Raw genomic sequence first — 27,539 nt, 5'->3', positions numbered from 1 at the left:
GGGCTGTAAAATTTGACAGAGGGGCCGGAGCAGCAGCAGATGGATGGAGTGTTCTGGTGACCCACCTCATAGGAGAGAGAACTACATCATGTGATGTGTAGGAAACATTAGCTGTAATGTCTATTGAAAGTGACCAAAAGCGTTACAACTAAATCAGTGTCTTTGTAGACCCATAGTATTTAGCTCTTTATTGAAATGACTCTTATAACACAGTAAAATGATGATGAAATACAGCTGTTTTATTATTTCCGTACTATTAATATAATTTCTTCAAGTTGGGCGGGCTCGAGCTTAACGGGCCGCATATGGCCCCCAGGCCGTAGTTTGCCCAAGCCTGATCTAGATTCTAAATCAGGTGAGCCTTCAAAGAAAACTCCTGCAGGCAAATAAATTAGCATCTTCTGCACTTCTTTTGACTGTGGGTAGTGGGAGGTGGGGGGAGGCAGGGTGGAGGGGTCACACGGAAAAGTTCCAGGCGGCAGGATCTGACCTTTGACCTTCACGCCATGTGACGCCTATGCCGTCCAACCAAAGGGTGTCTAGAAACCCTAGTTCAGAGACATTTGGGGAAGATTAGTTCAGGTTGTTGCTCAGCTTGTATTTTCTTGTCGTTCTTGTTGCACCACTGAACCCCACCCACCCCTCCCTCCAAAGTCCTCCAGCTCCTCTCAGGAGCGACTGCATCAGCTGCCCTTCCAGCCCACCATGGACGAGCTCCACTTCTTGTCCAAGCACTTCGGCAGCACCGAGAGCATCACCGACGACGACGGCAGCCACTGCTCCCCCAACCTTCGGCCCCGCTCCCGCAGCCTCAGGTCAGCAGCCGTCAGCAGCCACTGGGGCTGAACAGCAGCTGCCTCTGTCCCAAAGCTGCCTCCCCTTTTCTTTTCTTTCTTTTTTTTTTTTTTTTAAAGAAGGGAGCATTCAGGAGAGATTTAACGCGTTTTTTTCCGTTTGCACCACGATCCTCATTTTGTACCTTGTCTTTTAGACTTGTGTTCGTGTTTGTGAATTTGCATTGTTTCCATACCTGCGGCTGTTTTCGCCAACCAAGGCGCATTAGGTAATTGTATTGTGTTTGGCCCTTGTCGGCCACCGTAGTACAGGAATGAGATTGAAAATAAAGACTGGAGAAAGGGACATTTCAGGACCTCAGAGCAGTTTTTTCACAGGCTTGTTTTTGCATTGTTTGTTGACAAGAAGTTTCAGTCGAGTCTGAAACTTGGACTTGTTGATTGTCTGTTTTCATCTCCAGCCCGGGACGCTCCTCTTCTTGCTATGACAACGAGATCGTGATGATGAACCATGTGTACAAGGAGCGTTTTCCAAAGGTGAGGCCGGTTCTCGCTACGACAACACCACATTCCCGCTCACACAGTCGTGATCCAGCCCCTGCAGCCACTACCAGAGGTTCATCCTATTAAGACTTAACATATAAAAGAAGCACAAGTATGATTGGCTATAGAGGGGGACAATGGCTACCATTAAACTATTGCAGATGTGAATATTTCATGTTGGACCTCTCAGGAAGTATTTGGGTATTTCCTTTTTTAATGTCCTCTCGCTCTCTTCGTGGGGAAAAAAGGGAAACGGGTTTTGCACTCCCAGCATTCATCCGAGCGAAGAGTTCTTATTCTTACATAACTTGAGAAGAAGAAAGTGACACAGAGTGGCAAAGGAATCCAGGATGACGTTATCGTGTCGGGAGTCGAAAGTCAAATTGGTTTCTTCACCTCGTGTCACGCGCTGCTGGCTAATCCAAGAGTCACTCGCCTCTCAGAGGCTAATCCGCCGTCTTTTGTCGTCCCACTCATTCACGTTCCACCATCATCACCCCCCCCCCCCCCCCCCCCGCCACCCTTCCCAACTCTTGACCTCTGCCAGGCTACGGCGCAGATGGAGGGGAAGCTCGCCGAGTTCATCCGCTGTTTCTCTCCTGAAAACATCCTTCCGCTGGCCGACGGAGTGCTGAGCTTCATTCACCACCAGATTGTCGAGCTGTCCAGGGACTGCTTGGCCAAGGCCCGCGAGGGCCTCATCACCTCCGTCTACTTCTTTGAGCTGCAGGAGAACTTGGAGAAGCTCCTTCATGATGTGAGTTTGAAAAAAGAAAAAGAAAAAAAAAAAGACACCCTGCTCACGATGATTACGTTCTGGTGCTGAAGGTGTGACCTCGATGGAAAAGTACTAACACTGTTGGATTATGCTGAGGGTTCAATTCCACATTGTCATAATGTGTGTGGTAATAAATGATATATTACTATATAATAATTCAGTGTATTATGAATAGTGCAATAAATATTTTCAAACCTCAGCTCATGCATCATAACAAAAAGACATTCACACACTGGTCACAGATGCCAACTGCTCATTATGGGAAAACATTATCCAGCCCAGAACGCAGGTAAATGCAAAGGGTTGAGTGTCAGGAGGGGCATTTAAATTAAAAACCAGTGGAAAATTAAAAAAAAAACCATATATGTATATGTATATGTGTGTATATATATATATATATTATTTATTTATTTATTTTTTTTTTTTTTCTGCGATGAACTGTCGACTTGTCACCCTGCCTTCGCCTAAGACAGCTGGGTGAGGCTCCAGCAGACCCCCGTGACCCTGAATAGGAATAAGCGGGTATAGAAGATGAATGAATGAATGAATGAATGAATGAATGAATGAATGAATTTTTCCCATGGCGACCCCTGAAGGGAACAGCCAAGAGGAAAAGAAAAAGGCAGAAACCCAATTCACACCAGTCACATACAGTATTTGTCGACACATGAAGGCAAAGCCTTTTTGGGGAAATTGAGGATTTCTATCCAATAACTCTCACACAAAGGTCGCGTTCAGCTTCTTTTTTCATTTAGTTTTTTTTTCTCGCATTGAGTGGAAACCAAAAACATACAAACGCAGAACAATTGTGCCTTTTGTGAAGAATTCTTGTGTTTCTTTGTAACTGAAAAGTATGACTCAGTCGGATTTATTTATTGCTATTATTCTAAATCAAATGATAAATAGCAGGATTAGCATTTTGTGGCTAGATTGACTGCCTATCAATTTCTGGTTGCTCTGGTTTCGCTAATTTTGCATCACTTAACATCATCAAGTATCTGTTTGCAGGCCTGAGTTGCATCGAAAATACAAAGTTTAAGATGTTGCATATTTGAATATAAATCCATCTCTCTCTCTCTCGCTCCCTCACTCTATCATCTCTCTCTCTCTCTCTCTCTCTGTCTCCCTCTCCCTCTTTTTCTCTCCGTGTCAGGCCTTTGAGCGTTCGGAAAGTTCCGAAGTCGCCTTCGTCACTGAGCTGGCAAAGAAGCTTCTCATCGTCATCTCCCGACCTGCCAGGTTGTTGGAATGTTTGGTAAGATCCACGGCTGAAGATTTCGCTCATCAGGCGCCTTCCTGTCTTGCTTGATTGGAAGCAGAATTGATTTTCGATTTAAAGGGGGAAAAAAAAAAAAAAAAAAAAAAACGTCTCCCAAACTCTGCGGTCGGTCCATTAAAATCACTTAAGCCGTTTTGTATCACCCAGCAGGGGTAGAATATCAGAACAGGCAAACAGTGAAAACGGGCCAATAGCTACAAGGCAGTCGGTTGCATTTGCATTTAGATTAGAATTTGCTCCGTGACTTTACGACTAATGCGAGACAGCAGCAGCCCCCCCCCCCCCCCCCGCCCCCCCTCCCCCTCGCTGCACCGCCGCCTCCCTGATTGACTCAAACAGACCATGACCACGGCCAGAGGATGGCAATCTGTGCGTGCGTCTGTGTGTGTCTGCGTGTTGTATAGATCACCGGTTTTCTGGCTGACTAAGTACTTCTTAACAGCATTGAATCCTTCTCCGTGAGTCACGTCACACTGCTGTGCTTCCTGGTTCTGAGCGACAGTCGGGCCAATTACACGGAGGCAGCTCCTCCTATTTTCAGCTTATTGTCCCAATTGCCATATTTGTTGCGGTGCGTTTTTAACGCAATCGGCCTCAGCGATCAGCAGTCGGTCAGACCTTCCACTCATGGTGAACGGAATTGAATTCTGATTCTAAGTGTTTTCTCTCTCATATTTTCCTTATCGCTATGAAACCGCTTCATTGATCTTGCTTACAGACAACTGTAGCCAAAGATATTATAGTGTTACTCCTTATAAAAACACCACTAAACAAAATGCAAACAGTTTAGTTTAGATTTAAATTGTTTATTTCAGTCGTATTTCAGCCTATACACACTTCAAAACAGCAGAAGAGAAAATAAAATCACAATTTGACTGAAAGAGGCTCAGGCAGAAGCAAAGCTTTTTAATGTCGGGTTTTGTGTTTTTTTTTCATTTTCCCCTTTTTTCAATTACAGACGTAACTTCCAAATATAATTGCACATAATGATTTTTTTGAACATAACAAAGAAAGTGCATACTAAGTTTGAAATCAGCACTATTCCACAAATACATCTTTCACCTTATTTTTTTTGCTTTTGGTAACACAAATTTGCATCCAACAGCATCATTAAAAATGCCAAAAGTGTCCATTATTTTCTTTCTCCACCCTGCAGCTGGTTGTGAACTTGGAGGACAATGTTAGATTTAATAATTGCGCATGCATGACTTTTAAAGGTTATTAAATGTATTTTCTGAACCACTTTATAGACGTAAAGACTTGACGCGATTTAAATGAAGCTACATAAACCCCAGCAATCCACGTTGGTTGTCCCACGTCTAGTCGGAAAAAGATGAGCTAAAAAGAGTTTGGGATTTGTTCGTTGTAATTTGACTGTTTTGGGAGCCAGTTTGTTTTGACGGTTGATGGCTTTGGCTCTGCTTTCAGGAATTTAATCCAGAGGAGTTTTACCATCTGCTAGAGGCAGCGGAGGACCACGCCAAGGAGGGCCACCTAATGAAGACGGACATCCCTCGTTACATCATCAGCCAGTTGGGGCTCACCAGGGACCCTATTGAAGGTGGCTTCTTATTAACTTTAACTGAACTGATGGGAGATGGATGAGCATATGTGAATGTGATTCTATGTGTATGTGTATGTCTATATGTATACGTATGTATATATGTGTATATATATATATATATATATATATATATATATATATATATATGTATATATACATATATATATATATATATATATGTATATGTATATGTATATATATATATATTTATATATATATATATATACACACACACACAGACACACATGCACACACATATATATATATGTATATATATATATATATATATATATATATATATATATATACATATATATATATATATATAAATATATATACATATATATATATATATACATATCTATATACATATATATCTACACTGTATATGTATGTATTTACATATATATACTTTATTTATATTTGGGAAAAGGGGTGAGAGCTAACAAGCTATGCTTCTTCTCACTCCTTTTTGAATAAGTCACTTTTTTAATTTCTGTTTTAATAATTTTGCTTCCTTAAATTGTCTTTCTGTGTTATTTTATTTTGGGGGAATTGCTTAATAGCAGTTAGGAAGCATTGTCAAATTAGCATATTTGAAATGATTTTTTTTTTTTTTAAATGGTTGAAGAGACCAGAAACACAAACTTGCTACCAGTCAGTTAACTGCAGTTATAATATTAAAAGAAAAACATAAATGAGCCAGAAACGTGTGTTTGTTTTTCAGAGATGGTCAACTTGGAAAGTTATGACAGCGAGGGGCCTCTCACACCGGAAACAGAGGACTCGACAGAGGTAAGTTGCCTCCCTGGAAATATAACACTGTCTCGCCAAAGCTGGTCCACATATGTTAAAATCACATGGTCTCCTAAACTGTCTTATTTATATTCCAAGAAGCTAGCAACACTTTTATCTGAATCCTGTCTATGTTTGCTTTTCAAATTCAGTATGTGGCTATTTCACTGCTGTCCGATCTTTGATCCGCAGGGGAAGATGAAGCCTCTGAAGCCGCCGGGAGAAGCAGACTTCCAGACCATCAAGCTCATCAGTAATGGAGCGTATGGGTGAGAAGGTCTTCACATTATCCCACCGGACAAGCCAGCGATCGCTGCAAAGACAGTTTAAAACTCATTTTGGTTTAAAAAGTAGAGATGCACCCATACCGATTACCAGTGTTCGAGGTTGAGTGCTCTACTCGTACTCGTAAATACCTCGACACCGATGCCAGTTGTATATGTAGGTATGTGACAATTTTGTTCAGTGCATGTTTGTACTGCAGTGAAACACACAGAAAAACACACTGAGAATGTATTTCAAAAAAATCATATTTGTGGAAAGAAAACAATCAAAGTAATTCTTTAATGTCTGACGGCCTTATTAAGTACTCTGTTTCGGTATCGGTGAGTACTGAAATGCAAATACTTGTACTTGTACTCGTTCTGTGAAAAAAGTGGTATCGGTGCATCCCTGGTAAGAAGTGTAAGAAATGATCAAAATGGAATTGTGTCTGTGTATGATTGCCAACAGTGCCGTGTACCTGGTGCGTCACCTGGAAACTCGCCAGCGATTTGCCATGAAGAAGATCAACAAGCAGAACCTGATCCTGAGGAACCAAATACAGCAGGCCTTTGTGGAACGAGACATACTCACCTTTGCAGAGAACCCATTTGTTGTCTCCATGTTCTGCTCTTTTGAGACCCGCAGACACCTCTGCATGGTCATGGAATATGTGGAAGGTAGGAAGCCAGGGTTCACCTCAGTTGGAATGAAAGTTTTTTCTGGTTGTTGATGTTATTGTTTGAGGTTAATCTGCATTTGAGAAAAGGTCGGGTGCTGTAAATGATGTAATATTGACGTTAAACTGTTCCAGTAACATGGTAACAATAATTACCCTAAATGTAACACCTTTTTTCTAATGTTAAAATACACTTATATACGATAATTTGTACTTGCTATGCCCAGTTTCCTCAGTTTGACTGTGCCGAATCAGTCGCTGCCTAATTAGCATGCCCTATTTAATTACCTAAGTGTGTTTTTCTATGCGTAGAAGTCATGTCTAAGGCATTTCTGGCCAAAGAGACACTAGGAGACGTTTGTGGTGGACGTTAGCCTTGGCAGCAGGACTAATCAAATGATGAATCCTGCTCATCAGGTGGAGACTGCGCGACGCTGCTGAAGAACATCGGGGCTCTGCCTGTTGAAATGGCACGCATGTACTTTGCGGAGACCGTCCTGGCTCTGGAGTACTTGCATAACTATGGCATAGTGCATCGAGACCTCAAGCCTGACAAGTGAGAGCAAGCTAACTTTTGACAAAGCCCCAAAAGCATGAGTTGGCATTTTAAAAAGCTCCTAAGTGAGAGTTTGCGCAGCAGCTTGACTTTGCTTTTCTCGTTCAGCCTCCTCATCACCTCAATGGGCCACATTAAGCTGACAGACTTCGGCCTGTCCAAAATGGGTCTCATGAGTCTGACCACGAACTTGTATGAAGGGCACATAGAGAAGGACACTCGGGAATTTCTGGATAAACAGGTATTTCACCATCCCATCCATTCCCGTTCTGTGGGGAGCTTTATGGGTTTTAAGAATATAAATTGTCAAATGTTCAACTTTGCACTTACAATGAAATAATGAGGTGTAATCATTTTTAACGGGTGTTAAAACTATAATTCCGAATTGCATGTAGAATGACGTAAACCCACTCTTTTTGTCTATATAGCGATGCTTCACCTACAGTCTCATAGAGACCAAAATAAAACCCCTTAAAGTGCTCATTTCTATGCAAAGGGATTCATTTTCATTGTGTTCTAGGCAATCTGAAGCTCGGAGGGGGGGGGAAAATAGACCATAACTATCTGGCACAAGAATAGGGCAGCGCACAGCAATTGTAAGGCTTTGATTATGAGCCTCATTAGCATTTCTGGGTCTCTTAGCGATCCGTGCGAACCCATCTGCACATGAAAAACCTTCACGGAGGCTTTCATCTCCTCTTGGCATCCCTGAAGTGGTAGCCAGGATGAGACATACTTCGTGTATGACAAAGAAACAGTGCTTTAGTTACTTAAAGAGATATGAAAGGCATGCTGCAGTGAAGGGACGACGTCTAATGATGGGTGGTTTCTTCTCCAGGTGTGTGGAACTCCCGAGTACATCGCCCCAGAGGTGATCCTCCGGCAGGGCTACGGGAAGCCGGTGGACTGGTGGGCGATGGGCATCATCCTGTATGAGTTCCTGGTGGGCTGCGTGCCTTTTTTCGGAGACACCCCTGAGGAGCTGTTTGGACAGGTCATCACAGGTCAGACAGAAGGAACAACAAGCAGCAAAGAAATCACAACGACAGAAATTTCGTGCCGTCCTCGTTCTCAAACGCACCGCGTCAATTCGTGTGCTTTTACTTTTAATTTTTAATTGACTTCCCTTTTGCTCCCCTCTCTCTCCTTCCTCTCTTGCCGAGGGCAGATGACATCGTGTGGCCAGAGGGAGACGAGCTTCTCCCACTAGATGCCCAGCACCTGATCTCCTCCCTCTTGCAAACCAATCCCTTGGTTCGACTTGGCACAGGTGAGACTCTTGTTTCGGTGTTCATTTCTCTGGAGATCTTATCTTGACTGCAGTCTCCCGTCTCTCTGGAGACGCAGCTCCACTGCAGTGTCGTCACCATGGAAAATAAAAAGGTGTTTTGTTTTAAGGGTTGCCCCCCCCACCCTGCACAATACATTTTCCTCTGTGTGTGTGTGTGTTTTTTACATTTGTTGTGACCTTGTTTCAGTCCTCCTAATTGGATAACTCTGGGACACATTCTATTTTTTTCCCAATTTGGGCCCTATTAGGAATGAATTCTAACTAATTATGCGCTAATCAGAAACTGATTATTCCAAAGGCAGCATATGATGCACTGTGTTGCCATGGCACCAAGGTGTTTATGGGCAAGAAATTGAACACATTCAGGTTGTTCAGTTTGTATACATATTTTTAGCACTGTTTCACACAAAATTGGATAATCAATATAAAAAATACATTTCACATGAGTACAACGTAAGAATCATTTTTAGATTCAATGTATACAACATTTTTAAGTGATTTCAAATTCAGACATCTTTTTAGATTTTTTTTTTTCTTGTCATGTAAACAAGCAAACTATTCCGGAATTTTTTAACACAACGTTGCTTACACACAAAATAGGCATTCAGGCAACAACAGCAGCTGCTGCCCAGCACTCAGAGGCTCAGTCAACCAAATAAGATAAATCTATGAAAATAAATCAAACACTATCTGCCACAGTGTGACTGCTTCTGGAAAGCATTTATGCTGCTTTGTCCCTCTTGTCCCGCTCCACCCTCTGCCCTCCCCCACCCTCCCTTCTCTCCAGGTGGCGCTTTTGAAGTAAGGCAGCACTCATTTTTCACTGAAGTGAATTGGAACAGCCTCCTGAGACAGAAAGCAGAGTTCATTCCCCACCTGGAGTCGGAGGAGGACACCAGTTATTTTGACAGTACGTCTTTCATCGGGGGCGCAAACATGCGTACCTTTGATCGTTGGAAGCTGGTGAATGGATGTTCAGGCACTGAGACAAAAAGAAAACACGCATTTAGTACAAACCATGGTTGAGGAGTTGATATAAATACACTGTAGAGTAATGCTGATGCGAAGAAATGAATTTAATCAGGGCAATTAAACAACTGAAACACAAATAAAGGGGGAGTCAAAAACAAATGAGGAAATCTTAAAGGTCCAGTATTTAATATTTGGCTTGCCCCCAGCTAGCTGCCATCTTTCACCGCAATATTTCTAAGGATGCCTGGTGTGGACAATTCAGCTGCCTAACAGTGTGTTTCATAGTAGGGTTACTAATTGATTTGATTTGATTATTTATAACATGAACATGAACATGAAGGGAAAGAAAGAAAATAAAAGGGATACAAAACCAAAACACACAAAAGAAAAGTTAAAAATAGGATAAGTAAGCAAACACCAGTGAAATATACAAGAGAATAATTTTATTCATGTCCGAAAAGGGGTAGGAGGAAGTATAAACTTATATAGACCCACCCTAACCCCTAATTATGTCTTTAAATAAACCAACGCTAAAGAAGGTGGACGAGGTATCCAGGTTTGGTTGCACAGGCCACTGTAGTTCACTGGCAAGCAAAGACGGGGGATAGTACGGAGTCCCTAAAGCGACTCCAAAAATCTCCAAATATTACACTCTTAATCTTTAAAAATTGAGATATGTGTAAGAATCGTGTGGAGTGATAATAAGTGGAGTGGAGGGATTTATCGCTTGCTTGTATTGAAACTGCGATCTCTTGCTTCCTTCCCCCGCAGCCCGATCAGAGCGCTACCACCACGTATCATACGACGAGGATGACACCAACGACGATGAGCCTGTGGAGATCCATCGCTTCTCGTCCTGCTCGCCTCGCTTCAGCAAGGTCACGCCGCAAACCTTAGAGCCAGTGTGCGAAATACCCATCAATATTCTGGGGGAGTCGGCATCCGCCGGATTGTTACTCAATACCAGTCTAAGTTTCCTTAATATGCAGGAGGCCAAAATAACCTGACAATTATTCATGGATACAAGCCATGATAATCTACATCAACAACACACACACACTCTGCCACAACGTCTGCTTGGCAAAAAAAAAGTAAAAACTCTCAGGGGGTCCCATTGGTTAATTATGGGGATCCAACCCCCCTGTCCCCCCTGCACCCCCCTGTATTTTGCACTCTGCTCAGAGCCCAACGTTTACACGTACTCGATTTCTGAAGCGATTTCTGTCTGTGTTAGCCAACACAGCACAAAGGGAGTGACGGTGTTAACTGCGTTGACCCACAGGTGTACAGCAGCATGGAGCACCTGTCCCAACTGGAGTACAAACCTCCCGCTGTGACTCTGCGGGAGCACAAGATCCCCAGGGAGGATCGAGTCGCCAAGAGAGAGAGCCTGGGCAGCCTGACCCTCAGGGACAAGAGCTGGAGGACTGGATCACCCGAGCTGTGAGTGCAGTCACCATGGATGACAACGGGGCAAAGGCAGTTTCAGTCTGCACAACTCTAGTTGGAGTCTTTGATCAATCAATCATTTAATCATTCAATCAACTTTTATGTGAACGGTGCTAAATCACACCAAAGGCGTCTCAAAGCGTCTTCGGACGATCAGAATAAAACCAACCGATCCCTCCAGAGCAGCAGGGGGCGACAGTGGCCGGGAAAAAAAATCCCCTGTCAGAAGAAACGTGGAGCAAATGTAGACTCCAGGGGGCGCTCATCTGCTTTGACCTTTAGGTTGGGGTGAAAAGATAATACAAAAAACGATATAGATTGAGAGAAGTAGAAGTAGAGTGGCATACATATATATATATATATATATATATATATATATATATATATAGATATATATATAGATATACATATATATACATATACATATAAATACATATACATACATACACATATATATATATATGTATATATATATATATATATATATATATATATATATGTGTATGTATGTATATGTATTTATATGTATATATATGTATATCTATATATATATATATGTATATATATGTATATATATATATATATGTATATATACACATATATATACACATATATGTATGTATATATACATATATATATATATATATAAATATATATATATATATATATGTATATATGAATAATTCAAATATAGAATATATGAAACATAAACATGTATATGTATATGAATGAACAATGTGTTACATTGAATTAAATATAAATAATATAAAATTTAAATAGACTTATGCATGTATGGTAGTGGGCTACTGTAGCTACTGTGCATACAGAATGTATTTGTCTGCATTTGATGATGGTGATGATGATGATGATGATGATGATGATGATGATGATGATGATGACGATTTATTGTATTTTCAGTAAACGCTTGTCTTACTCGGAGACGTCCTTCATCGAAAGCGACTCCAGTCCACCGTCCGGGACCCGCAGACGCTTTTCCGCCCTCATAGACACGCAGCGCCTGGCTTCTCCTCTAGAGGTCGATTCCGAGCTGCACGTCCCTGTCAAGCAGCCCCCAGTGAAGGCCAGGGGGGCCTCCCTGGAGGGAGCGATGGGGAACGGCCCCTCCCAGGGCGACCTGAGGTCGTTTCTCACAGCCGCAGGTGATTCGGGAGAAGATGTTTCCTGTGAACCGACGCCTGTATCATTCACCAACTTATTGATTTTGTATTTGCAACTGCCGGAATTTCATCTTCCAGACAAGCATCTGAGACCAGCCGACACGCTGTTCCCCCTGCCGAGCAGCGCCACCATCCTGGGCCTCCCGGACCCACAGGTGCACCGCGGGGCTGCCAGCGACCTGGTGCTGCGGAGGGTTCGACACCAGCAGCTCTCGGCTGAAGGGGAGAAGAGGACTTCACGACCAGGAACCAAAGTCATCAAATCCGCATCTGCAACCGCTTTGTCTGTGATCATCCCTGCTGGTAAATTCACCGTGGAATAATATTTCAGGCAAAAAAAAAAAAAGAAAAGAAACGAAAAACCCTTTCAAGCAGAGTTAAGTCACGTGTCTTTCATTCCAGTGGTTCTCAACTGGTGGAGTCTCAGGACCATCATCATTTTTTTTTCTTTCATGAAGTTGCAACCCAAATTCATTCCACAAAAATAAAAACGCTGGCCAACTTTCTATCATGTCTAGTAAATAAATTATCGAACATTATTGGATTTAATTGAATTGTGTTTGCCTTTGCCCTATGACGGCTGGGATAGGCTCCAGCAGAGCCCTGCAACCCTGAGCTCAGAAAGAAGCAGGTGTTGAAAATTGATGGATGGATGCATGAATTGTCTGTCCTGCAAAATAAATGTCAAATGTTTTCTCTATGAATATATATACACATACATTTATAGAGAAAACATTTGACATTTGCAGGACACACAATTCGTCAACTGTTCACAATGATTCAATATATATAATTCAATATCTATATATGTGATTATACGTACATACCTGTATATACTTATATCAAAATCCCTTTTAAAGAAACAATCAAAACAACTCTCAACTTGTGACCCAAGAGTGTCAATCTTATTTATTTATTTATTTGTTTGTTTGCTTTGTTTCCTCAGTGGAGCAACACGCCGCCTCCCCTCTGGCGAGCCCGATGTCTCCTCGCTCCCTCTCGTCCAATACCTCCTCCCGTGACTCCTCGCCAAACAGAGACTACTCGCCGCTGGTCAACGTCCTGCACTCTCCCATCACCATCCACCGCTCTGGGAAGAAGTACGGCTTCACTCTGCGAGCCATCAGGGTCTACATGGGAGACAGCGACGTGTACAGCGTTCATCACATTGTTTGGGTGGGTTCCTCATGTATGGAATTATTAAGACAGGAGCCGGAGCCAACTGGTGTTTTTACATGCATTGTTTATGTGTATGAGATAAAATGTAAAAATGTATATAATAATATACACAGAATATATAATTTTATTTTGTTTTACATACATATGTGTGTGTGTGTGTGTATGTGTGTATACAGTATATATGTGTGTGTACATATATATATATGTGTATATATACATATATAGATATATACACACACATATATACATATATATACTGTATATATAAGTATAATGATGAAATGAAAATCACCACATGACGTTTTGTCACTTGATAAATAGATCATTATGTTCCGTGTGTTTGCTTATCTATTGTGTTTGCAGCATGTGGAGGATGGAGGCCCCGCCCAGGATGCTGGACTTAATGCTGGTGACCTCATCACTCATGTCAACGGGGAGCCAGTTCACGGTCTGGTGCACACAGAGGTAGTGGAGCTCATTTTAAAGGTAGGTTCTGTGTACTTGCATACAGGGCTACACACTGTGCTGAATGTAGAGCACATTTTTTCCTTTTTATCTTCTTGATTGAGTTCTTATTTATTCCTCTAGATGACTGTACATAAACAAATATTGCATATTTTGGTTTTGTTAATCCACAGAAATTGTTATCAGCTTTTGAAACCAAACTAGGAATACTGGCTTTTGCGAAATTGTCCCTTTTTTCAGCACCCAATGATAAAGGATTCTAAGAGATGGCCATCGTTAAATATGAAAGACGGAATCCTCTTTCCTCCCCCCCTTTACATCAGGCATGGGCAAACTACGGCCCGGGAGCCATTTGCAGCCCGTTAAACTTTTTAATCCGACCCCTGAATTTGAAGAAATTATAAATTATATAGAAATTATATTAACAGTCAATAAATCATATAATAGCTGTATTTCATCAATGTTTTCAGTGTTTTATGAGTCGTTTCAATAAAGAGCTAAATACCGTGGGGCTTCAAAGACACATATTTCATTGCAACTTTTGTTCATTTTCAATTGACAATAAAGCTATATGATACATTTTTCTACATATCCCTCACACATATTTTTTCCTCCTATGAGGTGGGTCACCAAAACACTCCATTCATCTGCTTCTGCTCCGGCCCCCTCTGTCAAATTTTAGAACCCATCGTGGCCCCACCCCCCGCTTTGCATGCTCCTGCTAAAACTGCCCCATATAACTAACCGTATCCTTACAGAGTGGACACAAGGTGACCGTTACAACAACGCCATTTGAGAACACTTCTATAAAAGTGGGTCCTGCCCGCAAGTCCAGCTATAAATCCAAGATGGCCCGGCGCAGCCCGAGGACCGGAGCCAAGGAAGAGTGAGTGACGGCAGCAGATATGCATCTGGGTTTTTTTTTTTTTTTTAAATAAATAAAATATATATACTGTATATATAGATATATATTTAGACTTTTAACTTCAGCATTTTGTCTTCTGCTTTTCAGTCGGAAGCGCAGCTCACTCTTCAGGAAGATCACCAAGCAATCCAACCTGCTGCACACCAGCCGCAGCCTCTCCTCCCTGAATCGCTCCCTCTCTTCCGGGGACAGTCTCCCCGGCTCGCCCACCCACAGCTTCACGGCCCGCTCACCCACCCAGACCTATCGCTCAACGCTTGACTCCCCCTACTTGGGTTAGTGTGAGCAAAGGGTGATGTTGTGTATGACGCCCAAGTTGACCGCTGTTGTTCCCATTGTCTTGTTTGTGCGCACAATGCTTTCTGATTTGAGTGACCGCTCGGCAAATCAGCTGCAACGTCAGTGTTTTGAAAAGTGAGGACATTTTCAGGCGGCACACTGAAAAGCCCGAAGGTGCATTGAGATTGAAAGATTTTGTGATACTGGTCTATCAAATGAGTCTCACCGGCACAACTCTACGACATCTTCCTGACTATGGCACATGAACGCTTTTGTTGATGTCCCAGATATTTATACGCGCCAGTCAAAAATATATAAATACAATGCATCAGTGCTGTCTCTGAGCCACGTTTCTAGTTTTCTCTACTCAAAATTTTTTTTCAGCTGTTGAGAAAGAATATGTAAAAAAAATTAACATTTGCTGTGCATGGTATTTATCTATCTATTCGCTTGTTATTGACAAAATGTTCCATTATTAAGATGAAACAATTTCTGTCTAACATAACACATTTTGACTGCAGATTATATTGTATTTTTTATGCATATGCAATGAACATCTGTCCCAGTGATTCCAAACCCAAACCATTATATTATTGTTTAATCCTGAGACACTGGGAACCTTCTATTTGATTTTATTTATGTATTTATTTTTTATTTATTGAGGCTAAAATTCTGTTAGTCTATTGAACCTGGAATATTTGTTAATAAGTTTTTTCTCCTTCTTGACTCCTTTTCCTCTTCAGGAACGTCGTCCCAGAGCAGCTCGCCCTCCTCCAGCACCCCCAACTCGCCGGCGGCCTCCCACCACATGCGTCCCAGCTCCCTGCACGGCCTCTCCCCCAAACTCCACCGCCAGTACCGCTCGGCGCGGTGCAAGTCCGCCGGCAACATCCCGCTGTCCCCGCTGGCTCACACGCCCTCGCCCACCACCTCGTCCCCGCCGCCGCTGGCCGGCCACACAGTGGGCAGCTCCAACACCACGCAGGTCTTCCCGGCCAAGCTGCACTCGTCGCCCCCTGTGGCCCGGCCCCGCCCCAAGAGCGCCGAGCCACCCAGGTCGCCCCTGCTGCAGCGGGTGCAGTCGGCCGAGAAGCTGGGCTCCGCCGCCGCCGCCTCCTCCTCTTCGTCCACCTCCTCCTCCTCCTCGCCTTCGCCTCTGACGGGCGGCGTGTCGTTGCGCAAGCACAGCCTGGAAGTGTCGCACGGGGACTACCGGAGGGAGTCCTTCCACTGCGAGCACAGCCTGCAGAGCCTGCTGGAGATAGAGGGGGAGAACGGACCTGCTCCCCCGTCTCCGTCCTCCTCTTCCTCGCCCTCTCCTCCCCCGGCGGGGGGCGAAAGCGGAGGGCCGAAGCCTTTGAGGAGGCTGGGAAGGCAGGAGTCGCCCCTGAGTCGGGAGACGATCAGCACGGTGAGAGAGAAGGACAACCGAAACCGGTCACAGATCGACAGCAAAGCCCCGGGAGAGAGCAGGAGCAAGACTGTGGACTCCAGTAGGCCTGAACCCTGCTGTGAAAGCAAAAAGACGGGCGTTGTCACAGCAGAAACAGAGGTCAAGTCCAGTCCGGCGCCTGATGAATCTCCGGAGGCGACGACCGTCCCGGACCGGCCCAAACCTCAGAGCGCTGCAGCGAGCAGTTCCACCCCTGAGGCGTGCAGCTCCAAGGACGCCGTGAGCAGCGAGAAGACGACCAGTCCCGGGTGGTCCCAGACCGTCCAGCAGCAGGAGAGCAGGCAGCAGAGGGTCCAGCAGGACCGAGCCCAGGAGAAAGCTGCGGAGACCTCCAGAGGCTCCTCAGGGAAGGACCGAGCCCGCGGCGAGAGAGAATCTCCGGAGCAGAGCAAGCCTCGGAAAGGAGCAGCAGACGGCCAGAAAGGGAGCAACTCCTCCGGTGGTGGTGGTGAGAAGACAAGTGAGACAACCAAAGTGAAAGGAGCTGCGGCCCAAGTTCCGAAACAAGCTCAGAGCCAAACTGCAGCCCACGGACCTGCTGCTACTGCTGCTGCTGCTTTTGCTGCTGCTCCTGCTGCTGCTGCTGCCAGGTCCAAAGTGGAGAGGGCCTCAAACAGCAACCGCAGGTCAAAGGAGGACAAGGTTTGTCGCAGTGACTTTCTATTCTGTGTAAATTTAGTGAGTTAACTACCTTTCTACGGTTCGTAGTTTGAAAGTTTGCAGAAGTGTTCAAAAATCAAGATGGTTATAAGAGTCAACCCCAACCCTCTGGACCTCCCCTTTCAGTTAACACCGAATCAGCAACAGCCACTATTGTATATGCTATACTACTAAATATACTCTTAGGACGTGATATTGTATTACATGATCGTGGTTTTCCCTTCCGATTTTCCATCCATCCATTTTTAATACGTCACGGGGGTCTGCTGGAGCCTCTCCCAGCTGTCATGGGGCAAAGGCAGGGTGACACTCTAGACAAGTCACCAGTTCATTGCAGAGCCACCTAGGCTACGTTCAGACTGCAGGCGAATCTGATTCAAATCCAATTCCTTCTCGAATCCGATCTGGCTCTGTTCAGACTGGGCCACATTATGGACCCATCTGACAGGTTGCTGGAGCTACAACATCGGAGCGAAGGCGTCATTCAGCGTAGCGTGTGGTGTGACGTCCTAGCGACAACGGCACTTGTTGCGATACATGCCCTGGAACTCGGCTTGAATAGAGCTAGTAGCTCCCCACAGAATGATGAGCCAATGAGTTTCCCCCTCTGTCCAGGGACTGCTGCTGTTTTCTACTTCCTCTGTCTGCTCCATTACGTTACAGCTCCGTGCCTGGAATGGCGCCCTCTTGGGTGGCGCTTTGGGCCTTGCGTCGCGTAGAGCAGTGGTCCCCAACCACCGGGCCGCGTGTCGGTGGCGGTCCGTGGGTCATATTAATCCTGTATCATTCATTATCTGAGTGAACAATTTTATTTTGAAAAATTACCGGATTCTCTCCGTTACGTCCATCTAACGCTCAACTCTTGGCGCATGTCAAGGCTCTTGTCTCGGTCATCTGATACGTTACCGCGAGATTAAACGCACAAGCTAGCAAGCTAGCGAGCAACATGAGTGTCGCTCTGTGAAAATACTGTCTCACATTAAACCGGGCCGTGGTGCTAAAAAGGTTGGGGACCACTGGCGTAGAGTAACGTCATGGACAAAACCGTCAAAACCCATCGGTGTGTTTTGGAGCTGTTCACACTGAGACACATCCGTCCAAATGCGATTTGAAACAACCTCCCAAAGGCGGTTTCAATCCGTTTTGCAAAAATCGGATTTCATGTGGTTTGTGACTGTTCAGACTACAAAAGAGCCATCCGGTTTCAATCTGGATGGGCTAAAAATCGGATTTTGGCTGGCAGTCTGAACAAGGCCATAGTGGCACACAACCATTCGCACCAATGCATAATTTAGAGGTCCAATTCAGCTCACATGCATGTTTTCGGACTGTGGGAGGAAGCGGGAGAACCCGGAGAGAACACACGCAGACACAGGGAGAAGAAAGGTCCCAGAATCGAACCCACAACCTTCTTGCTGTGAGGTGGCAGTGCTAACCACTGCGCCACCGTGTCAACTTTTTTTTTCCATTAAAAAGAAATAAAGAACTAAAAATAAAATTAAGTGTATAAAATATTTATAGACTAAGAAAGGAAAAAACAAGATACTGTATTTACATGTTAAGAACAGTAATGCAATGCATAACTTGTACAGTATTATGTGCAAGTTATCTACATAATGCATATTTTAATACATATTTTTAAATACATATTGTTAAGCATACTTTTTATTATTATTATTACTAATAATAATAATAATAATAATAATAATAATAGTAATACATTTTATTTATAAGAACTTTTCTGATACTCAAGGACACTTTATAACAAATACAATAAAACAGTAGATAAAAATTACACACGGTAATAAATAATAATCAATAGAATAAAAACTAAAAAAAAAAAAACACAACACTCTAATCTCTACTCTACTATATCGTGACCGTCCCATTTTGCTCTTTCCGAACACCACAGGTCCACCTGGAGGTCCTGGAGGAGAACCTCCCCACCTCCTCGAGCAAGGCTCGGCCCGTGTCCCCGGGAGACAAGGGCGGCTTCGTCAATCAGCTCACCAGCGTGGCCAAGACCGTCCTGGGGCCGATGAAGGGGGCGTCGCAGGACGAGAGCGGCAAGGGCAGAGACTCCTCCAGGTCGGGCGAGGACCGGCGGGGGAACGCGGGAGGCAGAGGCGAGGTCTCGTCCGGCGGCGGCAGTGGGGGGGGCCGGAGGGGGCCACAGACCCCCGGCGCCGGCTCCGGCTCCGGCTCGGCCCACCTGGACAGCAGGGGGAGCAGCCGAGGCTCCAAGCATCACTCGTGATGGGGTCGGCTCTCGAGGCTGGCAGACTGTTTGATGTCAGGCCTTTTTCTCTCCCTGTAGCATCACTCTGACATATCAAGAACAAATGTGACTCGGGTTGGTTTAAATGGGCGCTTGAGAGTCACAAAACTCAAAGATATCAAAAAGAAATGTGAACAAAGTCGCTTTAGCCACGTTGGAGAGCCGTCTCGACTTGAGGGTGCGTGCCGTCTGCTTGTCTCAGTTTGTCTTGCGCAGAAGAAAAATGTTCTTAATGCATGTGTGAGAATACTGTTTTTTTGTTTGTATGATTATATAGTCGACCTTAAACTGAAAAACACTGTGAACAAGCCCTCAACTGCTATCAAGGTCCTGTCATAGAGTCGCATCTCGTCGTTTTAGAACAGCTCCGCATCCATAATTTAGTTCAGTTCCCGTTCAAGAAACAGAAAAATGAATGAATGCTGAAATGAGCTGGTTCGTCATGTCGAGGGACACCGGAGCGAAATACCAAATTGCTTCCTGTCATATGCAGGCTGGTTTGTGACTACACCAGAGAATTAGAGCCTTGTGTGAAATATGTATTTCTTTCAAAAACAGGCAGTGTATTTATCATTACCTCATTTTACTTTATTTATACAAGAGTTTCATTATTGCGTCGTTTTATTTTACTGATACTTTATTTCTTCAGAACAGGTATACCTTTCCTCTGGCGAACGGACTTAACTCGTAAACTTTCTATGGAATAGGAGCTCATAACTCTCAATCCGCTCTAGGGAAATTAAGGAGGCATGACAAAAAAAGCACTGAATGCAGCACTTGGGTCGTGACTGCTGTTAAACCTGCTGGTTTTTTGTTTTGTTTTGTTTTGTGTTTTGTTTTGTTTTGTTTTATGAAGTAACCCAATGTTCTTTCTGTATATTAGATGTGATAAGGGCTGAAGTCTTAAGAGGAACTGAGAGAGGTCGACTGAATGAACTTGCACAGGGACGCTATGCAATGTGCTATTAACTTTTTTTTGTGTGTGTCCCCACTTAGTGAGTTTATATGTTTTGCTCCAAGCAAAAATGAGTAGATAATAATAAAGAAAAGACTTGCAATAAGCTGAGCAACAAGAAGATCATAGAGGAGAGGAATGTGCAGCGATTTGAGATTCTTGTGGATGAAACATTGTTTGGTGAGGAGTCGAAGCAAAAGAGGAACCATGATGAAAACTGCACTAAGTAAGACCGGAGGCTGTAGATGCATTCATTTATTTATGCAGATGTCTGGTGTACTGTGTAAATTTAAGTGTAAAAGTAAAGTGCCAGTCTTTTTATTTCTGGATGATGTTCTTTTCTATTGTTCAAAACTTAAATATGTGAAAATATGCAATCCTAGAAACTGGGCAGTGACACAGTGGTTGTCAGCACACAACATCAGGAGTGATTGGTAATGTTGACAGTGTCTTGAGGTCGGATATCACGTCTGTTTTCGTTCAACATTAGGCGTAGACTTGTCATCAACCCCCGCCACCCCACAACCCACTCCACCCTGTGTACATCATCTCCAAACACCATAGTTCAGTACACTATGCCTGGTGGTCTTTCAGGCCCACACATGGTGATAATGATTCTTTTTTTTGTGTTGTTGTTGTTGTTGTTGTTGTTGTTGTTGTTGTTAAAGAATTGAACTTTAAATCACTTTCAGCGTCTAAACTCTGTGTTTTTAGACTGTTCATTAATTGTCAGACATCAAACTGTTGTGTTTTTTTGTTGTCGTGTACAGTGTCAAAAAATTGCACTTTATTTTGTGTCTAATTGTTTAATTTACTTATTACCTTATAAAAACCATTTATTTTGTTACTTTTATATGTGTTTTACAATTTGTTCAATTGTTAATAAGTGCTATGTAATTTTTCTGCTTTACTACTGAAATTTGTTATTTATACATTTTACAGTTAGACTGAGAATCGACCAAAACCTAGTGGCTATCCATGTGTGTACTTTAAAAAAAAAAAAAAATGATGATGATGATGATGATGATGATGATGATGATGATGATGATGAATTATGCCATTGTAGTAAGTAGTTGTACTACTGTTGTCATATCAATGTTTGTCTAAGTGTGATTTTAGTATTATTTTGCAGGCCTTCCTTTCGTTGACCGCTGTCTGTTACATGCTACATGTTTTCCCTCGCCAGCCTTGTCAAATAAAAGCAATGAAAAGTCTATTGTGCAGAAAGGAAATAATAATAATAATTAAAAAAAAAAAAAAAAAAAAAAAAAGAACAATTACAATCACCTGTTTTGTCTGATATTTTAAGTGCATACACCGCATCTCACGCTTATTGGTCCGCAGCTGACCAATCACGGCAATGCTGGTACGTCAGCGGCATAAACAGGAAGTAAGGGCAGACCGCTTAAATCGCTGTGCTCCGGGTGGAACGAACCCTTATTAACGCTGAGCAGCGACCCCAGTTCAGCTTTCCGCCGTCTCTGTTTGAAGGAGGCACAATGATGGTGTCCGATTGAAGGTAAAACTTTTAAAGTCGTCAGTTGATAGCGCGGCACAGCGCGGAAGTGCGAACACGGCTTGCAAGTGCTGCGGTTGACGTTCGAGTCTATTACATTCTCCATGTACGTTGACACTGTTTCAATTGACATCAAAGTAATGAATTATTCGGTAAGAGCGAATAATTGAGGGTAAGAGACGCGCAGTTGCTTGCTTCATTACACGTAACTGGATGGCGTATTTGAGTGTCGTTGAGTATAAACTCCACATTCCCTCTCTGTGGCAAGAACATGGATACGTGTTCTGCGAAAATGTTTTTACCAGGCATCACATTATGAAGGATTTTTTTTCTATTTCATTACGTAATTTAAAGAAAGAAAAAAAAACAATACGTTTATCTTGTATGAATAATATGTGGCAGACGATTTAGCGTTGCATACTTGTTAAAGATAGTTCATTATATGTTACATAATAATAAAATAGTTCTACAGCAACACATTATGATAGTTACAATGTTGCCTCTGGTCACTATTAGATTCTAATCATATCCTCACACAACACTGTAACAAAGAAAAGTACACAAATGCTGTGCTTTGTTTCTCCGTCTCTAACATTACCTAAGAAGAACTCACATGATCTGAGGTTGTTGTTTCCCCCCCCCCTGTAACTTTTCGAGGTGCCTGAGAACATTTTTAACAGTTTGCTACTTGGCATATGAACTGAAGCTGATCAGTCGAGGGGGGGGGCTCACTGACTGCTGCGCCTTGCAAAGAGGAATCAAAAGAGTTGCGCGTGAGGAAGGACCGCAGTGAGCGGCTCCGCACCGACATATCTGGAATTCCTCGCGTCACACGGCCCGGTCATATGGGTTTCTCATTCACTCTACCGCCACGGAGCAATTATTCACTTTCATGTCGCTCGGGTTATTTCCGCCTGCTTGCGGAAACGCAACACAATGGTCTAATTCACGGGGTCACATGCCGTGTGTTTTGGTGACGCGCTGTTGTCGGGTCCGTTTCCTTGTAGGTTGCGATGGCGAGAAGCAGTCGCTCACTCTCAGCCGTGGTTCCAAACTCCCGCGATGAAAGCCAGCAGCAGCAGCAGCAGCAGCAGCTCCTCGGGTCGCTCTGAGGGCCCCCTGGCAGGAAGTCGTGCTGCGGAGGACTGGCTCTTCCTGTCCGCCGAGTCCGCGCCGCAGCACCTGCACACGGCCGCAGATGAGCACGAGGTGGAGGATAAAGGCAAACTCAAATCAAAGCTGGTCTCAGCTTGGAACAGCGTCAAATATGGTTTGTTGACTGTTTGGTTTTTGTTTTTTTGTTTTTTTTTCTGTGTTAATAAAACCCAATCGGACTTTTCACTTGTTTTGGCACATGAAACTCGTATGTCCTCTTCTCATGTTTCAGGCTGGTCCTTCAAACCAAAGTCCAAATTTGGCCAGAGCTCTCCAGTGGTTATGCTCGGAAAGTCCTATGAGCTCAGGGAACCAGGTCAGGCACTTGGACTCCTTGTAATTATGTATTTCCTCATCAAATTAAGTTGGGTTGTTTTTTGGGGGGGTTTTTGGGGGATATTTTTTAAAAATTATTATTAACTGCAATTCTTCCAGGGGAAAAGGAGCGCTTTCGTTGCTCCTTTGCGTCACTCCTGTGGCTGACCTACAGACGGGGCTTTCCTCAACTTCCGGGCAGCCCTCTGACCACCGACAGTGGGTGGGGCTGCGTTTTACGGACAGGTCAGATGCTGCTGGCGCGAGGACTGCTCCTGCACCTCATGCCTCCAGGTAACGGCAACCGCTAAGAGGAATCTAGAGGAATGGAAAAATGTGTCTTTGAACGTTTGGTGTAATAAAATAACAAAGATTTAAGACAAAAGCACGTGGACACTTGCAAAGAAGCTCAGATACAAATTGAAAATTTAACGAGCGAAGATTCACCCTTGCTTTTTTTTGTTTTTTTGAATAATGGCATCTTATAAAACCATCAAATCTGCATTTATGTAATTGAAAACATAATGATTGATAATAAGCATAGACTCATACAAATCACAGGTGTGAATACACGTCATAAAAACATTGGTGCCTTGCAGCGTCTCTACTAATACAATGATTGTTTGGTGTGTACTTCTCAAACATTCTCTCCGTCGCCACACACACACACACAGATTATGTATTTCACGTGAGGCTTTATCACAAGTACGTATGTACGTCAATGTAATATATCTTTCACAAAATAATGTAACGCTAGTTCTACCCAGCTGGATCCGGCTAATAACAGTTTCAGCAAATAAAATTTAGAGGTTAGGAGTTTGAACTGGTGAAAATGACTACTACTTACAGAGGTAAGGTATGTAGTGAAGGAAGCTATGCATGCATGTTAAAAAGAGAAACATGGTATAGCGTCGCACTCAGTAGTGCTTCACCTGAATTGGCTCACAAGAAACCATCACCGCTCCCTCAGGGAGTCACACGCGGAGAACTACTTTCACCTGCTTTTGGTGTGTGACACTTATACAGAGCATCAACATAACAGAAGAAGTGAGTGTGTCTTGTGTATTCATTTTAAATCTGGCAAATGCATAGAGCCCACACTTTAAAAAAAACCCTGAGTTCTAGCCTAGCCTCAAATGTAAAGGTGTAATATTTTTGCTTTCTTTGTTGCATTTGTGTGGTTGCCAGGGTGGACTTGGTCCGTTTGCCACCATGTGGTCAAAGACGATATGGACCTGCCGGTGGAACACAGGCTGAGTCGAAAGAAAGGAAGCGGCAGGAGGGAGCGAAAGCTGAGCTTGGATTTCTGCCTGGACCGACCCATGGAGGCTTCTCACAGGAGAGTTGTGTCTTGGTTCGCCGACCAACCCGCGGCCCCTTTCGGGATACACAAGCTGGTGGAGCTGGGCAAAAGCTCGGGGAAGAGGGCGGGGGATTGGTACGGACCTTCTACCGCAGCGCACATCCTCCGGTGAGCTCCCACGAGGTTCCGCACCTGCCCTGGTTTTCTGCCAATGCAAGTTGACGCGCATTAAACCCTCGTGTGGTTTTCAGAAAAGCCGTGGCGGCGTCGGTGGATCCACCCAACCTAGTTGTCTACGTTGCACAGGACTGCACCAGTGAGAGCTTTCTTTCTTTTGGCAGAGTTGCAAATAGTGCTTGGTAGCTTCAGCAGTTGTTGTCCTTGGTATCGCGTCACGTTTTTAGTGACCATGAAGCGCCTTCCTTTGCAAGAGGCCTGCTAAGCTCTTACAGACTGTCATTGCAACGTCCAACACCTTTGTTAAACTCAGAATCTAGATGTGAAAATAGTGGTACAAGTGAAGCATGGGCGAAACATGCCAGAATATCAGACTCCAATTTTTGCAATTTTTTTGGGGTTATTTTTTTAAAGAACTAAAAACACCTCCAAACCACCCCACCAAAAAAAAAAAAAAAATCACATGTTGTGTATTTTAATAATTTTGTGTTAATGACAATAAAGATGCGTTGAACACTGATCAATAACTGGCATCTGCTAATCATCAGTTGATTTAAAACTTTTTCGGAGGAGTGTACTCCTCCGAAAAAGTGACACTGGTGTTTGAATATATGTCTTTTTTTCTTCTTCCTCACTCTACATTTAGTCTATGAGGAAGACGTGAAGAGTCTTTGTATGCGGCCTGCGCACCCTTCCTGGAAGTCTGTCATCCTTCTGGTTCCTGTGCGTCTCGGAGGACAGGCTCTCAACCCATCCTACATCGCTTGCGTCAAAGTAATGAAAAATGGCCATCACGCGTATTTTAAATTGGAATTGATGAAAGTCGTTCTTGTGTGCTTTGTATGATGCAGCTGCGAGTGTGCCGGCAAGCCGAGAAGCGTCTTTGATTTAGAAGTTTAAGAGCTTCCAAGTTGCTTTTTTTGTAAAAATGACTTTTTTGAGTAAGCGTTTAATCCACGGCACGATTTGAAACTGTGAGATGAATCAAAATGAAGCAAAGGAGGCAGAGACTTGTGCCACACTGTACGAGTAAATCTAAACCAAGTTGTCGCTTCTCTCCCTAGAAACTCTTGTGCTTACCGTGCTGCATCGGAATCATTGGGGGCAAGCCCAAGCACTCGCTCTTCTTTGTTGGCTTTCAGGGTCTGTGCAGAGCAGCGCACAACGACGCTTCATTTTCCACTCTGCTGTTCACCGTCCCTTCACTCACTGCAACTTCTTTGTCCCTCAAAAAAAAAAAAAAAAAAAAAAATGCTACAGACGATCACCTGCTGTACCTGGACCCTCACTACTGTCAGCCCACTGTGGATATAACAAAGGAGAACTTTCCCTTAGAGGTAAACAACGCCACTTTGCCACTTCCCATTTTGTTTGATGCAGCTTCCTCTTTTTTAATTTGCGATGCGGATTGTTTACTTGTGTTCAATGCTGCAGCCAAACCTGCACAAGCGTTGGTTTGGGAAGCACAGCTGAAGTGCTGGAGTGGCGTGCGATATTACAGAAGTGATTCCGATTGCATTCTTTCATTTTTCTTTCCTCTTTGCACCACTTGCAGTCGTTTCACTGTAAATACCCCAGGAAGATGTCCTTCTCTCGCATGGACCCCAGTTGCACCATCGGCTTCTATGCTAAAGGACAACATGAATTTGAATCTCTGCGCTCAGAAGTTCAGCAGGTTTGTGAATGTTTTGACTCGTAGTTCCAAAATATCTGTGTATTTCCCTCTGTTTTTTATTTTAAAGGTTGGAATGAATGCAGATTTCCACGTCGCTGTCTCTTTCTCCCCAAGGCTCTGTCTGCCTCTGCAGAGAGGTACCCCATGTTTGTCTTTGAAAAGGGAAAAGGTCGAGAGGAGGAGGAGGAGGAGGGCAGCAGGGCGCCAACAAACTTCACCTACATCCAGAGGAATCTGAAACTCACAAGTCAAGACGATGCAGACGACAGCATGGATGAGTTTGTTCTGTTATGAACAGAAATCGACGAGGCATCCCCAGAGGGGCCAGCAACTCCGAAGAGTCACAGAAGAATGTGCCACAGTGGCATTTGCTGGGTGTACGAACAGACAATGTCGTCAGAAGCAGCAGCAGCAGCAGCGATCTCAAAGGACTCTACCAAACTCACGAGTTGCATTTTTGGGGTTTGGTGCTGCAATTTATTCACCTGTAATAAATGACTTTTACACAGATGCTTCGTATGATGAATGAAACATGATTTTCTAGCAAAGTGATCCATCGTTAACTAGGAGTTCTCTGTCCAGTATTCAGCGCCAGGATTTGGGAAGGGAGGGGACTTCATTCTAGTATTTGATCATGCAGAATTTGTTACACCGGCTTTAAGGGGTCAACACTGAATCTGAACTGAATGAATGAATCTGGGCCGTCTGCTTGAGCACAAAGCCAAACGCTTTTTTTTTTAATTTTGTCGATGTTGTGTCTCAAGCTTTGCCATCAGTCACCACATGTTTACTGATTTGAAGCAGCCAGGACAAGGTCGTCTTCATTTTCTTCTGTTAAGGTGAAGACGTTTGAATTTGTATTGTTTGAAGATTTGATTGTTTCATTAACCTGTCGATCATCAGTGGTGACGAGAGCAAAAAAAAAAAAGGTTCTTCTCTGGACCAAAGAAAGCCCTCCTCTATGTATGCGCCAGTAAATTACAAATGCAGATTCATGCTGCAAATCTGACTTGCATGAGAGCAGAATAAACTGAACTACTGGAGAATACAAAAATAGATCAAAAT

The 27,539-nt window shown here is 43.7% G+C and overlaps 2 protein-coding genes across 4 annotated transcripts in view; both read left to right on the top strand.

The window, feature by feature from the left end:
* The window catches only part of LOC142892421 (microtubule-associated serine/threonine-protein kinase 1-like), a 40,356-nt gene extending 20,849 nt beyond the window's left edge, over positions 1–19,507 (top strand). For all 3 annotated transcript variants that reach the window (XM_076032593.1, XM_076032595.1, XM_076032594.1), the window contains 23 exons: positions 655–815; positions 1,256–1,331; positions 1,885–2,094; positions 3,269–3,370; positions 4,823–4,955; positions 5,686–5,753; positions 5,946–6,022; positions 6,486–6,694; positions 7,111–7,249; positions 7,358–7,490; positions 8,088–8,253; positions 8,418–8,519; positions 9,328–9,450; positions 10,284–10,390; positions 10,795–10,955; positions 11,880–12,121; positions 12,218–12,442; positions 13,086–13,315; positions 13,682–13,804; positions 14,542–14,669; positions 14,796–14,983; positions 15,731–17,082; positions 19,013–19,507. In XM_076032593.1, coding sequence (XP_075888708.1) covers positions 655–815; positions 1,256–1,331; positions 1,885–2,094; positions 3,269–3,370; positions 4,823–4,955; positions 5,686–5,753; positions 5,946–6,022; positions 6,486–6,694; positions 7,111–7,249; positions 7,358–7,490; positions 8,088–8,253; positions 8,418–8,519; positions 9,328–9,450; positions 10,284–10,390; positions 10,795–10,955; positions 11,880–12,121; positions 12,218–12,442; positions 13,086–13,315; positions 13,682–13,804; positions 14,542–14,669; positions 14,796–14,983; positions 15,731–17,082; positions 19,013–19,357 — 4,800 coding nt within the window. In that variant the 3' untranslated portion in view covers positions 19,358–19,507. The remainder of the gene's footprint in view (positions 1–654; positions 816–1,255; positions 1,332–1,884; positions 2,095–3,268; positions 3,371–4,822; positions 4,956–5,685; positions 5,754–5,945; positions 6,023–6,485; positions 6,695–7,110; positions 7,250–7,357; positions 7,491–8,087; positions 8,254–8,417; positions 8,520–9,327; positions 9,451–10,283; positions 10,391–10,794; positions 10,956–11,879; positions 12,122–12,217; positions 12,443–13,085; positions 13,316–13,681; positions 13,805–14,541; positions 14,670–14,795; positions 14,984–15,730; positions 17,083–19,012) is intronic.
* Positions 19,508–21,701: 2,194 nt separating this feature from the next.
* On the top strand, positions 21,702–26,985 carry LOC142892432 (cysteine protease atg4da-like). Its single transcript, XM_076032616.1, has 11 exons — positions 21,702–21,854; positions 22,858–23,119; positions 23,237–23,320; positions 23,440–23,613; positions 24,508–24,790; positions 24,874–24,938; positions 25,446–25,573; positions 25,864–25,942; positions 26,060–26,136; positions 26,355–26,474; positions 26,589–26,985. The coding sequence occupies exons 2-11, from the start codon at positions 22,912–22,914 to the stop codon at positions 26,766–26,768; spliced, it is 1,398 nt and encodes a 465-aa protein (XP_075888731.1). The 5' UTR covers positions 21,702–21,854; positions 22,858–22,911; the 3' UTR covers positions 26,769–26,985.
* Positions 26,986–27,539: the final 554 nt, after the last annotated feature.

The sequence above is a fragment of the Nelusetta ayraudi genome, unplaced genomic scaffold (genome assembly GCF_046127955.1).
Source record: "Nelusetta ayraudi isolate G7.1 ecotype Tasmania unplaced genomic scaffold, CSIRO-AGI_Nayr_v1 ptg000034l, whole genome shotgun sequence".
NCBI lineage: Eukaryota > Metazoa > Chordata > Actinopteri > Tetraodontiformes > Monacanthidae > Nelusetta > Nelusetta ayraudi.
The sequence above is the reverse complement of the archived record's forward strand: the minus strand, read 5'-3'. Positions and strand labels throughout refer to the sequence as shown.